At 52.9% G+C, this 13,955-nt stretch overlaps 1 protein-coding gene across 1 annotated transcript in view; it reads left to right on the top strand.

The window, feature by feature from the left end:
- The window catches only part of GNA11 (G protein subunit alpha 11), a 14,799-nt gene extending 850 nt beyond the window's left edge, over positions 1 to 13,949 (top strand). Inside the window, exons 2-7 of the mRNA XM_042892956.1 lie at positions 4,966 to 5,150; positions 6,310 to 6,464; positions 7,402 to 7,530; positions 8,714 to 8,843; positions 9,526 to 9,679; positions 11,790 to 13,949. Of these exons, the coding sequence (XP_042748890.1) occupies positions 4,966 to 5,150; positions 6,310 to 6,464; positions 7,402 to 7,530; positions 8,714 to 8,843; positions 9,526 to 9,679; positions 11,790 to 11,980 (944 nt within the window). The 3' untranslated portion in view covers positions 11,981 to 13,949. The remainder of the gene's footprint in view (positions 1 to 4,965; positions 5,151 to 6,309; positions 6,465 to 7,401; positions 7,531 to 8,713; positions 8,844 to 9,525; positions 9,680 to 11,789) is intronic.
- Positions 13,950 to 13,955: the final 6 nt, after the last annotated feature.

Below are 13,955 nucleotides of genomic sequence, written 5' to 3' on the forward strand. Positions count from 1 at the left end.
GGGTAAGGAATGGGGATAGCGGATAAGGAGTGGGGATGGGGAATGGGGGATGTGGAACAGGATGGGGGATAGGGAATAGGGGATATGAAACGGGATGGGGAATGGGATAAGGGATAGAGAAAGGGAAATGGGGATTGAGAATGGTAATAGGGGATAAGGAATAGGGGATGGGGAATAGGGGATAGGGAGTGGGGAACAGGGGATAGGGGTTAAGGGGATGGGGCATAGGGGATAATGAGTGGGGTTAGAGAATGGAGATGAGGAATTGGAATGAAGGTGGGGGTTAAGGAATAGGGGATGGGGAATGGGAATGGGGGATAAGGAGTGGGGATGAGATGGAGAATGGTGATAGGGGATAAGGAATGGGAGATAGGGGTTAAGGAATAGGGGATAGGGAATAGGGGATAGAGAGTGAAGGATAGAGGGAATAGAGAATAAGGGATAGGAGACAGGGATAGGGAACAGGGGATGGGGAGTGGGGAATGGGATAGGGGTTAAGGGATAGTGAATGGGGGATAGGAAATGGGAAATAGGGGATAAGGGATAAGGAATAGGGATGGGTGGCAGGGAGTGAGGGGATAGGAGATAAAGGATAGGGATAAGAAATAGGGAATGGGGAACAGGGAGTAGGAGATAAGGAACAGGGGATAGAGGATAAGGAATAGGGGATAGGAGATAGGGAATAGTCTCCTGTGGGGATGTTCAAGTCCCATCTGGATGGCCAGTGTGCAGCCTATTGTGGGGCACCTGCTGTAGCAGGGGGTTGGGCTCAACGATCTCTTGAGGTCTCTTCCAACCTTTGCAATTCTGTGAATAAGGGATGGGGGATAGGGAGTGTGGGATAAGGAATGGGGGGTGGGGGGCAGGGAATAAGGAATAGGGGATAAGGAGTGAGGGGCAGGGGATAGGGAATGGGGGGATAGGGCTGCCACTGCATGCATGTGAATGATGGGCTGTGGGGGAATGCAAGGCCACGGGGGGCTGCCTAGAGGGAGGGCAGGTGCCCTGTGGGGGCTGGCAGCAAACCCATGGGTTCACAGAGCAGAGTGCAAGGAGGAAATGGCCGTGTGCTGAGGGTGAGGTCTGTAGGTGAGCGACTGCAGGAGCATCCGATCGGCTCTCAGCCATTCCTCCGGGGCAGAGAGCGATGCTGGAGCCCCAGAGGAGGTGCTGGTGGTGGTTCTATAGGGGCACCATCCCCACGTGTGTGTCTGTGTCTGTTCTGCTGCTGGAACGCTGCCCTGCTTCCAACAGGGGTGGGAAACAGGAAAGTGAATCTGAGGGTTGATGTTCGCTCCGGGTCTGCGGCGAGGTGCAGGTGGAGGCTGAGGTGCATCGCTGTGGCAAAGCAAACACAAAGCTTGGTGTTGGCTCGGCGAGGGCCCGTCCTCAGGGTGTGTTGGTGCACAGAGGGTGCTGCAGGGCGGGCGTTGCTTTGGGTGCTGAGCTGGGCGTTCTGGAGGCTCGGGGTCAGTTCTTATGGCGGAGGACGGCCTGGCGCTGCCACGCTTCCTTAAAGCAGTTGTTTCAAAATAGGTTGGAGCTATAGGCTGATCTGGGTTAAGATGATCCCACTGGATCTAAAGATCACACTTCAGAAAAGAAATGGAAGATGCTCAAGAAACCTTTATATATATACGTATCTTTTTTCTTTTCCTGAAGCAACGCTTGCAAACAAACCAACCAACCAAAACCTCCCCAAGGTGACAGGGGGGTGTTGCTCCCCCAGTTACAACAGGGTTTACAGCGTGGTTGGGGGGGTGAAGCTTTGTGGGGTTTGCTTTCAGGGGTGCAGCTCTGCACATCACCACCTCACGCTGTTGCGCTCTGTCTCCATTAAGGAGATCTGCTCATGTGGATTTCTGCTGTCTTGGGGTGAGGTTGGAGGTCTTCCATGCGCTGGTATCATTGAGAGGGCTTTTCCCACACCATTTGAGAAGGCTTTGGATATGGGAGGAGTTGAAGAAGCAGTGATGGTTTTTCTTCTCAATGGCAGCTGTTGGATCCTATCGCAGCAAGGAACCACACTGCTGTTCAGTGCTTAACCCAGCAACGAGAGGCTTTTATTTCAACATGTTGCACGTTGCTCATCGTTGGCCTTTTCGTTTTATTACTGGGGTGGCGATGGGGGGAGAAAACACCGTACAAAAATTGCCCTGGCATCGCTCAGCATTGAGCATTGGGGTAACGCTGGTTGGATTTACCTGGGGGGTCCCTGGGGGGCACTGGTGATGGATGGGGAGCCGTGCTGCTCCCACGTGTTGGCAGGAGGCGCGTTGAGTTCAGCTCCTTGCTTTGTGCACTGCCATCCCAGAAGGGTTTTTCTGCCCTCATGCCATGCAGGAGGCGGCGCTGCTGGGAGCTGGTGACGTTTTTCTGTGATGCTCTGCGTTATTGATGGCCCACACAAAAGCAGGAGGCAGCTTTAAAAACCAAAACCAACCCGCCCCCCCCCCCCCCCCCCCCAAAAAAAAAAAACCCAAAACCAACAAAAAACCCCACGTAATAACATTAAGGCAGGCAGTGATGGAGCAGCAGGAAGGCTCTGCGTGCCGGCAGCCCGGCTCTGCAGCAGGTGAACAGCGCTGAGGTTTGCTTCATGTTTTCACTATCAGAATGCTTTTCCTTTCCTCCCTTCTGGTCGCTGCGGTGAGAGGCGAGGAAGTCTTTCTCACCACAGCACACCTAACCACAGAATATTTCGGTTTCCAGTTCCTCCCCCCCTTCTCCTCTGTTTGCTTTCTGTTTGAGATGGAGCCGCCGCTGCTGCACGGTGTTTGTGATGTTAATTTCTAACAAAAAACCAACACACAACTCGGTCTGTTGGTGGAGATGGGGGAGAGTTCGCCTGTTTATTTTAAACACTCCGCTTCTATTTATAAGCTGGCTGCTTTTTATTTGGGCTTATTTATTTGTTTGCCTTCTTAGCCTGGTGCTGGGAGAGTGAGTAATTGGGGATGTGTTGGTGATCCGTGGCTGCAGTGGGTGAAATGTGCTTTGGTGCAGCCAGCTCTGCTTGGGCTGGGGTGAGAGGAGGCCTGTGCTGGCATCTGTGTGCATTTGCAGCTGGAGATCCAAAGGGTGGCTTGCTTAATGAGGTGGCTGTTAATTGGGGGGGGGGCAGTGAAAGAAGCTGTCTCTTTGGATTGGGCATCCTGCATGGGATGGCTGCTTTTGGAAGGCGGATGTTGGTGCTGCACGCCGCTGCTCCGTGCCTTTGGCTTTGTGCTCAGGCTGTGGGATGCAGTCCGTGCAGCACAGCCAGGTGTTTGTTACCTGTGTGTCCCTTCCCCCGAGCACACGGTGTCTGTGTGGGGTGGAACTCACTGGGCACTTCCCATAACACCCAGTGAGCAAAACAAGCTTGCATCAGGACTCACAGCGCTTCACCTGCTGACGTTTTTTTCCTTTCAACTTCCCAATGTCTTCTTATGTAAGCTGTTGGCTTTCCTGACTTCGCCAGTGGGGACACAAACATGGGAGCGCTTGGAGCTGCCCTGAGGCTGCAGGAGGTGTGCAACCAGGGCCTGCAGCCACTGCTGCTGTGCTGCCCTCCCGTCTGCTCTTAGGACCTGGCACTAAAATGTGTGCAATAAGGAACCAGCAGGCTGCTGGGGAGCTGGGCAGAGCGCTGCTGTGAGCAACATCTGACTTTGTTCTCCCTGTCAGGCTCTGGTTTTAACTCTGTCTTATCGAAAGGCTGCAAGAGGTTTCTTGGGTGCTGGGGAGGCAGGATGCAGGCCCTGAATGCAAATTCCAGAGTGCAGAATGCAACCCTAGAGCGCAATCCCAGAGCACAGCCCCAGAATTGCAATCTCAGAGCACAGATTGCAAAACCCAGAGTACAATCCTGGAGTGCAGAATGCAGTCGAAGAAGGGCAGTTTGCAGCCCCAGAATGCAATTGCAGAGGGCAGACCCAGAGTGCAGGATGCAGAGCCCAGAGTACAATCCTGAGTGCAGAATGCAGTCCCACAGTGCAGAATGCAATTGCAGAGTGCAGTTTGCAGCCCCACAATGCAAATCCTGGAGGGCAAAATGCAAGCCCAAAGTCCAGAATGCAAAGCCCTGAATGCAAACCTGGAGTGTAGAATGCAATTAGCAAAGTGCAATCGCAGAGTGCAGAATTCAAAGCCCAGAGTACAGTGCTGGAGTGCAGAATGCAGTCCCAAAGTGCAGCATGCAGTTGCAGAGTGCAGTTTGCAGCCCCAGAGTGCAAATCCTGGAGGGCAGGATGCAACCCCACAGTGCAAAGCCCGGAGTTCAGAATGCAGCCCCAGAGCGCAGAAAGCGACCCTGCAACGCAATCCCAGGGTGCAGCCCCAGAATGCAGAGTCCTGAGGGCAGAATGCAATCCCAGAGTGCAGAATGCAATTGCAGAGTGCCGTCCCAGAATGCAGCCCCGGAATGCAGAATATTGCACCTCAGCAGTGAGGATTCTCCATTTCAGTCTCGAGGAGCAGACACCACTTCATCTCGTGCTGCTCGCAGTTTCCAGGCAGATGCTCTGACCGCATCGTGGTGGCAGACAGATGAGCCATTCCTCGAGCTCTGCAGTCCCTGAGGGCTGATTTTCCTGCTGCTTCCCACTCTTCCCCACCGACGGTGCGTGGGCTGGAAGGGAAGCAGCCCTCCGTGCCGCACGGCCGCGGTTGGAGGCGGTTGGAGCATCTCGTGGTGTAGCTGGGAGCAGCTCAGGTGTGACGGCGCCCTTTGACGCAGCGCCTGGGGGAGTGGCTGTAACGTGAGATTTGGGAGAAGGAGCAGCCTTGTTTCAGAAGGCTGCAGCAGAGGACAAGATGTCCACCCTGTGCTGCCGGGCTGGGGCTGCGGGGTGGCGCTGGGATGGACGGTGAGCACTTGGGTACAGCAGCAAGGGTTGGAGGTGTGGTGGGATGCAAGCGTGCTGTTCTCTGTCCCAAGCCTTGCTTGCCGTGGCCACTAATGCTCTCTCTTGCATCCTGCAGGCACTGGGGAGAGTGGCAAAAGCACGTTCATTAAGCAAATGCGTATCATTCATGGCTCAGGCTACTCTGAAGAGGACAAAAAAGGTTTTACCAAGCTGGTATATCAAAACATCTTCACTGCCATGCAGTCCATGATCAGGGCCATGGAAACCCTGAAGATTCTGTACAAATATGAGCAGAACAAGGTAAGTTTCTCAGAGTTTCTGCATGTTTTAAGGCAGTGGGGAAGCAACATCTGACTTTGTTCTCCCTGTCAGGCTCTGGTTTTAACTCTGTCTTATCCAAAGGCTGCAAGAGGTTGCAAGAGGTGCTGGGGAGGCAGGATGCAGGCCCTGAATGCAAATCCCAGAGTGGGGAAAGTGGCGTTTGGCTCCCAGGTTTCTGTTTGCTTGGGCCCTTCTGCATTGTGATCCCAACCTCCCTGAACTCTTCCCTGTGTTATTTCTTTTCTTTTTATGTGCTTAAGAACAGCTGTTTATGGCGTTCTGTTGACCTCTGACTCCATTTGCTGCCTTTGGTTGAGGGCTGCAGCAACTTCCCACTGGAGGAAGGAATCCTTACCTTGCTCAGGGTCATTGGCACGCTTCTCTGTGTGGCAAATGGGGGAGCAAGGAATTGGAACTCGATACAAAAGAGGCTCTGCGTGCTTATTTAAAGCACTGAGTGTTGTTGCCTGTGCTTTCTTTCCTTTGGCTGGCTTGTTGTCACACCTGAAGGCTTTGATCACTGCCCCTGCAAGCTGTCAGCCTGTGTGATAAGCACTGACCAAAGGTGCTGCCTTTCTCGAGGGGTTGTGCTCTCACCCTCTGTTTGAATCACAGCTCTGTGCTTTACCTTTGCCTCTCTTGCCTCTGGAGATAATTTCTTCCACTCAAACCTGATCGAACATTGCAGTTATTTAGGGGAGGGGGGGCCCTGTTGAGGGTGCACTGAGGAATTAGGCTTCCTAGCATCGAACGCACGGTGTAATATCCCAAAGTAGGGCCATGTTCAATGTGTTCTGTCACACAGCAGCACAGAGCTGGTGGTGGTGAGCTGGTGGTGGGGGCTGGATGTCCTTTGTGCCTTCAGAGAGGTTCTGCAGCTTCACCTCCACTGCAGTTGGGCGTTTGGGCTCCTTCACAGTGGGCCTTGGGAGCTGCTGTGAAACGAGCATGCAGAACTTTCATTTCTCAGTGTAACTGGGCAAAATGGAGCCGTGGTGTCTCAGCTGTGTGATTTATCACTGTTTGCTGCTCTTTGCATTGAACTGCAGCATTTGGATCCTCGAAGTCGGAAGGAAGAGGTCCATTTCACCCGGGAGTTACTTTGCTGGGATTTCTTTTTTTGCTCTTCCATCTTCAGGCCAACGCAGTCCTGATCCGGGAGGTGGATGTAGAAAAGGTCATGACGTTTGAGCAGCCCTACGTAAGTGCAATTAAAACCTTGTGGAACGACCCTGGAATACAGGAGTGTTATGACAGAAGAAGAGAATACCAACTTTCTGATTCAGCTAAATAGTAAGTTGTGCTCAGCAGCACGCGGTGGCGATGCTCTAACAAACAGGAGCTGCCTAGTTTCTTACTTTTTGAGTTGCAGAGTTTGTTTCAGAGGTTAAGAATGCTGCAGTGGATTCCATTACATATCTAATACATATTGTTTTCATTGGGGTAGGTGAGTCTTGGTAGAGCTTTAGACAAGCTACATGTGTTGGGGTAAAACCTGTAAGCCAACAGGTTGCCTCTGTCAGCCCAAAGTGTCCTTGGGCAAAGTTCAGATGGAGGAACACTGGGTAGCTGTAAGTGTTAACCTGGCCACAGAGAGGCCTGGAGCTTTGCAGGAGGAGGGGAGGCTCTGTTTCTTTGGGGACAGGTTCAGAGCTGGAGGTTCCTTCCCACATTCTTTTCTTCCTTCTCGCGTGGCTTTGAGGTGTTCTGGTGGCTGATGGAGGTGCTCTCACATCTGCTTGTAGGTACAGGTGAGGGTGGAATCTCTGCTTGGTGTCTGTGGCTCTTGAGCAGCGAAATATGGCTGATCTTCTCTTCCCATTGGCCCTCTGGCCTTGTTGTTGTGCGCAGATATTTAACTTAAAGACCAACAAAATCTGAGTGCAGAGAAGTGAGCACTGCTCCACCTCTGGCTGTTAACACAGACCATGACAGAAAACCTCGGGTGAATCCCGATGCTGAAACAGAGGCATCCCCTGTATTAAAGCCTCTCTGTAGCAAAGCTGCCTTCCACACAGAGCTGACAGATCCACCCTTAATGCCTCTTCCACCCTCCAAGGGGGATGGCTCCCAAATTCCTGCTTCCCAAAGACACATTGGGGTGTCCTCCACGTCGCGTTTCGGATCCCTCCAGTAACTGACTCTGGGCTGGGGGGCAGTGGCAGTGTTTAAAGCTGTATGTTTCTGCTGCGAGCTGAGGCAGTGCTGCTTGTTTTCGTGTTTGCTGCAGCTATCTGAGCGACGTGGATCGTATCGCCACCCCAGGATATCTACCAACTCAGCAAGATGTGCTACGGGTTCGAGTTCCTACGACTGGGATCATAGAGTACCCCTTTGACCTAGAGAATATCATCTTCAGGTACTGAGGGTGTGTTCGTGTTACAGCTGAACTGAGAGGAGAGGGATTCACTTTTGGGTTCTGTGTTGCTTTTCGAGGCCAGCGGTGGGGCTGAAACGGGTGCCTGTTTGTGCTGTGATGTTGTGAGGGATGTGCTGGCAGGGGATGGTGGCGTGTTTTATCTTAAAGGAAAGCTCCAAGAGGAAGCTTGGACCGTCAGCAAGCAGGACCTGCTGAATTGGAAGCTGGTAGGGCTGTGCTGAGCTGCTGTTGGCCCCAGCCAGTGGAGTGGGGCTGTGCTGTGGGTGGCACTTGAGATGGGTTTACCTTTGAGGTTGCTCGAGCAGCTTTGGCTGTTTGCTCCTCCTTTGAAAAGAGCCTTCCTTCTGGCTGTGGTGCCCTCAGAGATGGTTTTCTGTGCCCTCAAAGCTTGCTGCCTCTGCTGCAGCAGCAATATGTGGTTAAGCCAGGAAATGAGCATGGCATATGAGGGCACAGTGACATGCAAAAGCAATTTTCCTCTCTGCTTCTCTGCTGCCGCTTCCCATCTCCAGCACAGCGCTGCCATTACAAAAGAGGAATTAAAGAAGCCTGCATCCCATCTCTGAATCCCTTCAATTACAGATGTACCAAAATTACTCTCTCTGGTTTGGTCCCCCATGGGATGGCCGTGGGTTTTTAGCAGAGCTGTGGGGATTGGAGCCGTTGTGCTGAGCTTCAGGTCTCACCAAATAACTGCAGCATGGCTGCACAGGTGGGGCTCAGAGCTGAGGAGCCAGGCTGTGTCACTGCTGCAGAGCGTGCTCCAAGGAGGTTTTGTTTCCAAAGCATGCTGTGTGAGGAGTTCAGAGGCAAGAGGTGCTTTGACAGGAAACAGAAAATAGGCTTTGGTTGGGCAGAGCAGAGTTCTGAAGGACGGCTGCTTAACAAACCAAAGTGCCACTAAAAGGGCAGGGGTGATGTTTGGGTTCTGACTGTGATGCTGCACTCTCGTGGCCATCTCTTGTGCTTCGTGTATGTCTGAAATGGGGAATTTGGTGAACCTGATGGCTTTGTTAGCAAATACAACACCAACGTGGTGTTGTCCCCATGCTGCCTTATCCATATGGTAGAGTGGCATTAGAGTGGCATTTGTGCTCTTTGCATTTGTCCTCTGCCTTCAGGTGGAGAAGTGCAGCTGTTCCTGTGTTCTTCTCTTCCACAGAATGGTGGATGTTGGAGGTCAGAGATCAGAACGGAGGAAGTGGATCCATTGCTTTGAAAATGTGACTTCCATCATGTTTTTAGTAGCACTTAGTGAATACGACCAAGTTCTGGTGGAGTCTGATAATGAGGTGAGCCAAAGGGAGGAGCCTGGCAGGGGGTGCTGGGGAAGGAAGGATGTCTGTTTGCCTGCTGGGAGGCTGGTAACAAAGCGCTGTGCCAGGAAGAATAGCTGGCCTTCAGCTCTTCCTACTGTGAGCAGAACGTGAGCCTCAGAGCCTCGCGGTGTCACTGAGAGCAGGGGATGCACCGTGTGGCCTCACTGCCTGTGGTTCTCAGCTGATGGGGAGCTGCCCTGAAGCTGCTGAGCTCTGTGTGCCTCAGAAGGCGCCGTGCAACTTGAGGGGATGCTCTGAGAATTCCCTGTTCCTGCTTCCCTCTTTTCCTCGCTCGAATCCCTTTGTTGCTGTGGCTGCTGGGCTCTGAATTGGCAGTCCTCCATTTTGACACCTGCTCATAGCTCAGAAATAGTGCCAGGAGGTGAAAGTGGGCATGGTTTCATCTCACAGAGGTGAAGACGTGCAGCAACTCACACAGCAGCCCTCACGTGGCTGCAAGGTGTGAAGTGACTTACAACAGTCTCTGATATTCATGGTGTTGATCAAATGAGGCTGGAGTTCATCAGACTTTGCATTTTCTTCCTGTTTAGCTGCTCCAAGTGAGCCAGCACTTAGCTGGGACCGAAGGGTTCTGTGTGCAGGCAGCAGAAGGGCGCCTTGAACCTCACCTTGATGAACTGCTTTCTTGTTTCAGAACCGGATGGAAGAGAGTAAAGCCCTCTTCCGAACCATCATCACTTATCCCTGGTTCCAAAACTCATCAGTTATCCTCTTCCTGAACAAGAAGGATCTGTTGGAAGACAAGATCCTCTATTCCCATCTCGTTGACTATTTCCCAGAGTTTGATGGTGAGTGGTTTCTATGGGGAAACGCTCTGTGTTTGGGAGGAGGGGAGGGGATGGTTTGGTTGGATTCTCTTAGAGATTGAAGGAACAACTCTTTAATTTCAAAGGGAAAACCTCCTGCAATGAGAAACTGCCGTGAAAATGCCCTGATCTTACTTGGCTAATAGGAATTTGAGCAAATAATGAACCTTTCCTGCAGGATGAGAGAGAAAAGATTTCTCCCAGGCTTTAAAATGCGTGGAGTCTGACTTTCTTACCCGGGTTCCTGTGCACATGATCTGTTTTTTCCATGTGTGGCAATGCAGCGGTGTGCTGGGTGTTTTAATGCTCTAAGCAAGAGGAAATTTCAGGCTTGGCTTTGAGAGCCTGACTGGTCAGACAGCTGAGCTGCTCACACTGATGCTGAATGAGCTCAGGTAGCGTTCAGTTCTTGTTGAGCCCCACCTGGGTTGTGGAATGGTGACACCTGCATGGAACAGAGGAAGTCTCATCTGAAGCAGAATCCCTCAGCCAGAATCACGCTGCCCTTCCAGCCCTGCAGCTGAGTGCATTCAGAGCTGTGTGGTAACACAGCAGCCCAGGGCTGCAAGCAATGAAATGCGGTGGGGAATGAGATCAGGCAGCAGCTCCTCTCTGTGCTGTCATGTGCTGCCTGTTGTTATGCATCTTCAGCAAGTGCACGGAAGGAAGAGCTGCAGTTTGGCAAACCAACCACTTTGCTGCTTTGAAATGACAAATGAAATCTCTCCTTACGGTTTGTCCTCCCACTCTGGGAGTCTCGTGCCCCCTGCTGTCTGAGAGCGCTCTGAAATCAGCAGTGAACGTCAGGGCTCGCATCTGTGAACATCTGTGATTGCACGGGTCAAACAGCACGGCTTTCTGACAGAGCACAGCAGCTGCAGCCCACAGAACAGGCAGGGAGCACCACGTGCTTTCCCCTTTCATCTGCCTGAGGGCTGCTGCAGGAGCACTGCGTGGCCGTGGGTGGGAGGGAGCCCATAGACCACCTCCCAGAGCTGCTCTGTGCTGCAGGGAACGGGAGAACAGCAATCCTGAGACAGGAATATCAGCACGGTGACTCAGAGGAGGTGACTTTTCCTTTGGAGCTGACGGCACCACCCAGTAAATAAAGGCAGGAGTTGCAGTTCTGGGCTTCTTTGAGTCAACGGGGCCGTGAGGATGGAGTTGGCTGAAGATGATCTTTGTTTAATAACACACAGCCTTGAGGGTGTGAGATTAATTTGTACATTAAAAAGAAAGGTGCAGCTCAATGCTGGATGGGTGTGTGTGACTGCAGGCAGCTGTTGTCCAGCAAGCACAGCACAGGTGGGGTTAGAGAACGGCCTGGGCTGCAAAGCAGCACAACGCTCATCAGTGCCAACCCCTGCTGTGTGCAGGTCACCAACCAGCAGCCCAGGCTGCCCAGAGCCACATCCAGCCTGGCCTCGAATGCCTGCAGGGCTGGGGCATCCACAGCCTCCTTGGGCAACCTGTGCCAGTGCCTCACCACCCTCTGGGTGAAAAACTTCCTCTTAATATCCAACCTAAACCTGCCCTGTCTCAGTTTAAAGCCATCCCCCTTTCTCCTGTCACTGTCTACCCATGCAAACAGTCATAGACTGTTTATTCCAGAGCTTAGTCTGAAATAACACATTGCTGCCTGTCAGAGTCACAGCATGGCCTGGGTTGCAAAGGAGCACAAGGCTCATCAGTTCCAACCCCCTGCTGTGTGCAGGGTCACCAACCAGCAGCCCAGGCTGCCCAGAGAACCCATAGGGTGCCATAGGGATCTTAGCATCATCATAGAATCCTAGAATGGCCTGGGTTGCCATCAGTTCCAACCCCCTGCTGTGTGCAGGTCAGCAGCCCAGGCTGCCCAGAGCCACATCCAGCCTGGCCTTGAATGCCTGCAGGTCTGGGGCATCCACAGCCTCATCAAACCCTGGACAGCAGCTCCTTTCAGAGCAAAAAAACCCAAACCCATGGGTTCCCAACGTTTGTACGCAAGGAGTGTTTGGGATTTCTTCTTTCTAGCGGTGCAGGAGGAGCGCGGCGCTCTGCTGGCTCACCCTGCTGCTGCACCCAGCCACTCAGTGCTGTTTGTTTGCTGCAGGCCCGCAGAGGGACGCGCAGGCAGCCCGCGAGTTCATCCTCAAGATGTTTGTGGATTTGAATCCAGACAGTGACAAAATCATCTACTCCCACTTCACGTGTGCCACGGACACGGAGAACATCCGCTTCGTCTTCGCGGCCGTGAAGGACACCATCCTACAGCTCAACCTGAAGGAATACAACCTGGTTTGACCCCTCGGCGGTGAAAAGACCCCACAAAAAAGAAAAAAAGAGAGGAAAAAAAAAAGAAAAAAAGAAAAGAAAAGAAAGAGTGATTTTAAACGTGACAAGAAAAAAAAAACAAAAAAAAAAAAACAACCAACCAACACAATGTTTTAATTTTGGATGCTGTCATGATTGCCAATTTGTCTGAGCTGTGCAGTGCTGGCTGTGAGCTGCAGCCTCCTGTCTCTGCCCGCAGAGCAGCCCATTGATTTCTGTTCCTACCCGACCGCTTCTCTCGCAGTCGATGGGGATACGCCTCATTCCTTCAGCACCTTCCTCACTTCTTAATCGTTGCCAAGCAGCTGCGGCCGCCTCATCTCCAGCTTTTTTGGTCCGGTCTGGTTTGTTGTTTTTTTTTTGTTGTTGCTTAGCCACTATTTTTATTTTTAATTATTTCCCCTTTTCGTTCCCATGCTGTCTGTAGAAAAAGTCACTTCCCAGCCGAGGTCGTGAAGTCGCTGGGCTGTGGAACGCAGTGCTGCTGCTCCCTTTGCCTTGTGCTGCAGGGCGCCCTGGCTGTGAGCTGCTCATCCTGCTTGCTTCCCCTTCCCTCCCCCAGGACGCGCTCCATGCTTCACTGTGATGAAGCATTGGGGAACAACAGCTGCTCTCCCACTGTTGTGCAAAAAAAAAACCCCACCATCCCAAACCACACACAAGAAAAGGCAAAACGCACCCAAAAAAAGAGCCAAGCCATCGCTTTTCCATCCTTTACATCTTCTGAGTTACTGTCTTCTTTTTAATCTCTTATCAACCATAAGAGTTACGGAGACTGCAATCTTACTTTTAAGCTCTCGATGCTCTGCGCCTCGCTGGCAGCACAGAGCTGTGTTTTGCTCATGGGCCGCAAAGGCTGGGAGCTCCTGGAGCGGCAGCTGCTGAGCCTGGGGAAGTGCCTGACTGTCGCTGCTCATTTTTCCCCCCCCTTTCTCTTATTTTTTAATTATCTGTGTAATTATTGCACGCACACGCGCTGTCCCCTCTCACACGGCAGCAGCTCCCTTCTGTTGAGCAGAGCCCCCGCCATCCATGGGGCAGAGCCATGGGGCTCAGGCTGTGGTGCTGCGCTGCTCAGTGCCGGCCTCTCGTTCTTTAGCTAGCAGCAAACAAGCCTTGCTCATTGCATCTCGGCGCTGCAGGTGGCTTCTAGGAGTCCTGGTTTTTAGGAAGGAGCAGAGCTGGCGCTCGCAGCCTTTGTGAGGTGGGATTCTTAGCAGCAGGCCCTGGAGGAGCCGTGTGCTCCCTGCTCTTGGTGCGTTCCCCAGGCGTCTGCCGCTTTGTTTGCCGTTCAGAGCAGGGCTGGATCCTCCCTGCAGGCTCCCAGGAGATCGCAGTGCTGAGGGCTGGTGGCCATGGGGTCAGGAGGTGGCACAGAGGTGCTGCGTTCCAGGGGCCAAAGCTGTGCTCAGCAGGAGGCGACGCTTTGGGGCTGGGTCCCAGGTGCTGAGATTGGAGGCCTGGAGGACAACCACAGTTAGCAGGGAAGGGGGGGGACCCGACCCAGCTCTGCCTCTGCATCTTGTAGCCGTCGCAAAAGCTTCTGCTCCGATCCCAACTGGCAGCATTGGGTCCAAACCCACTGAACGCCTCCTGGGAGGTCGGTGCCCCCCGGGGGCCGGGGCTCTTTTGTCTCCCTTGCAGACAGCGGGGTGCTTTGCTTTCCAACACTACAGCCCAGGGGCCGCTGTTGGGAGGGGTTCTGCTTTGCAGCCCCTCGTGTCGGCTGAGGGATCCCCGCCTGTCAGCCGGCCGCACGCTGATCTCATTGCTTTGGTTTCTGTAGGTTGTTTGGGTTTTGTTTTTGGTTTTTTTTTTAATCTTTACACCAAAAAAGGGCCGTTTGGTGGCGCCCCCCCCCAGACAGGCGCTCATGGTCGCCTCCGTGCTCATCCAGGTGCTGTCTGTCCCCAGCGCAGCACCGGGCTCCCATTCCCCCCCCCCC

The sequence above is a fragment of the Lagopus leucura genome, unplaced genomic scaffold (assembly GCF_019238085.1).
Source record: "Lagopus leucura isolate 7727_CA_CO unplaced genomic scaffold, USGS_WTPT01 145-0_obj-0_obj, whole genome shotgun sequence".
Taxonomy (NCBI): domain Eukaryota; kingdom Metazoa; phylum Chordata; class Aves; order Galliformes; family Phasianidae; genus Lagopus; species Lagopus leucura.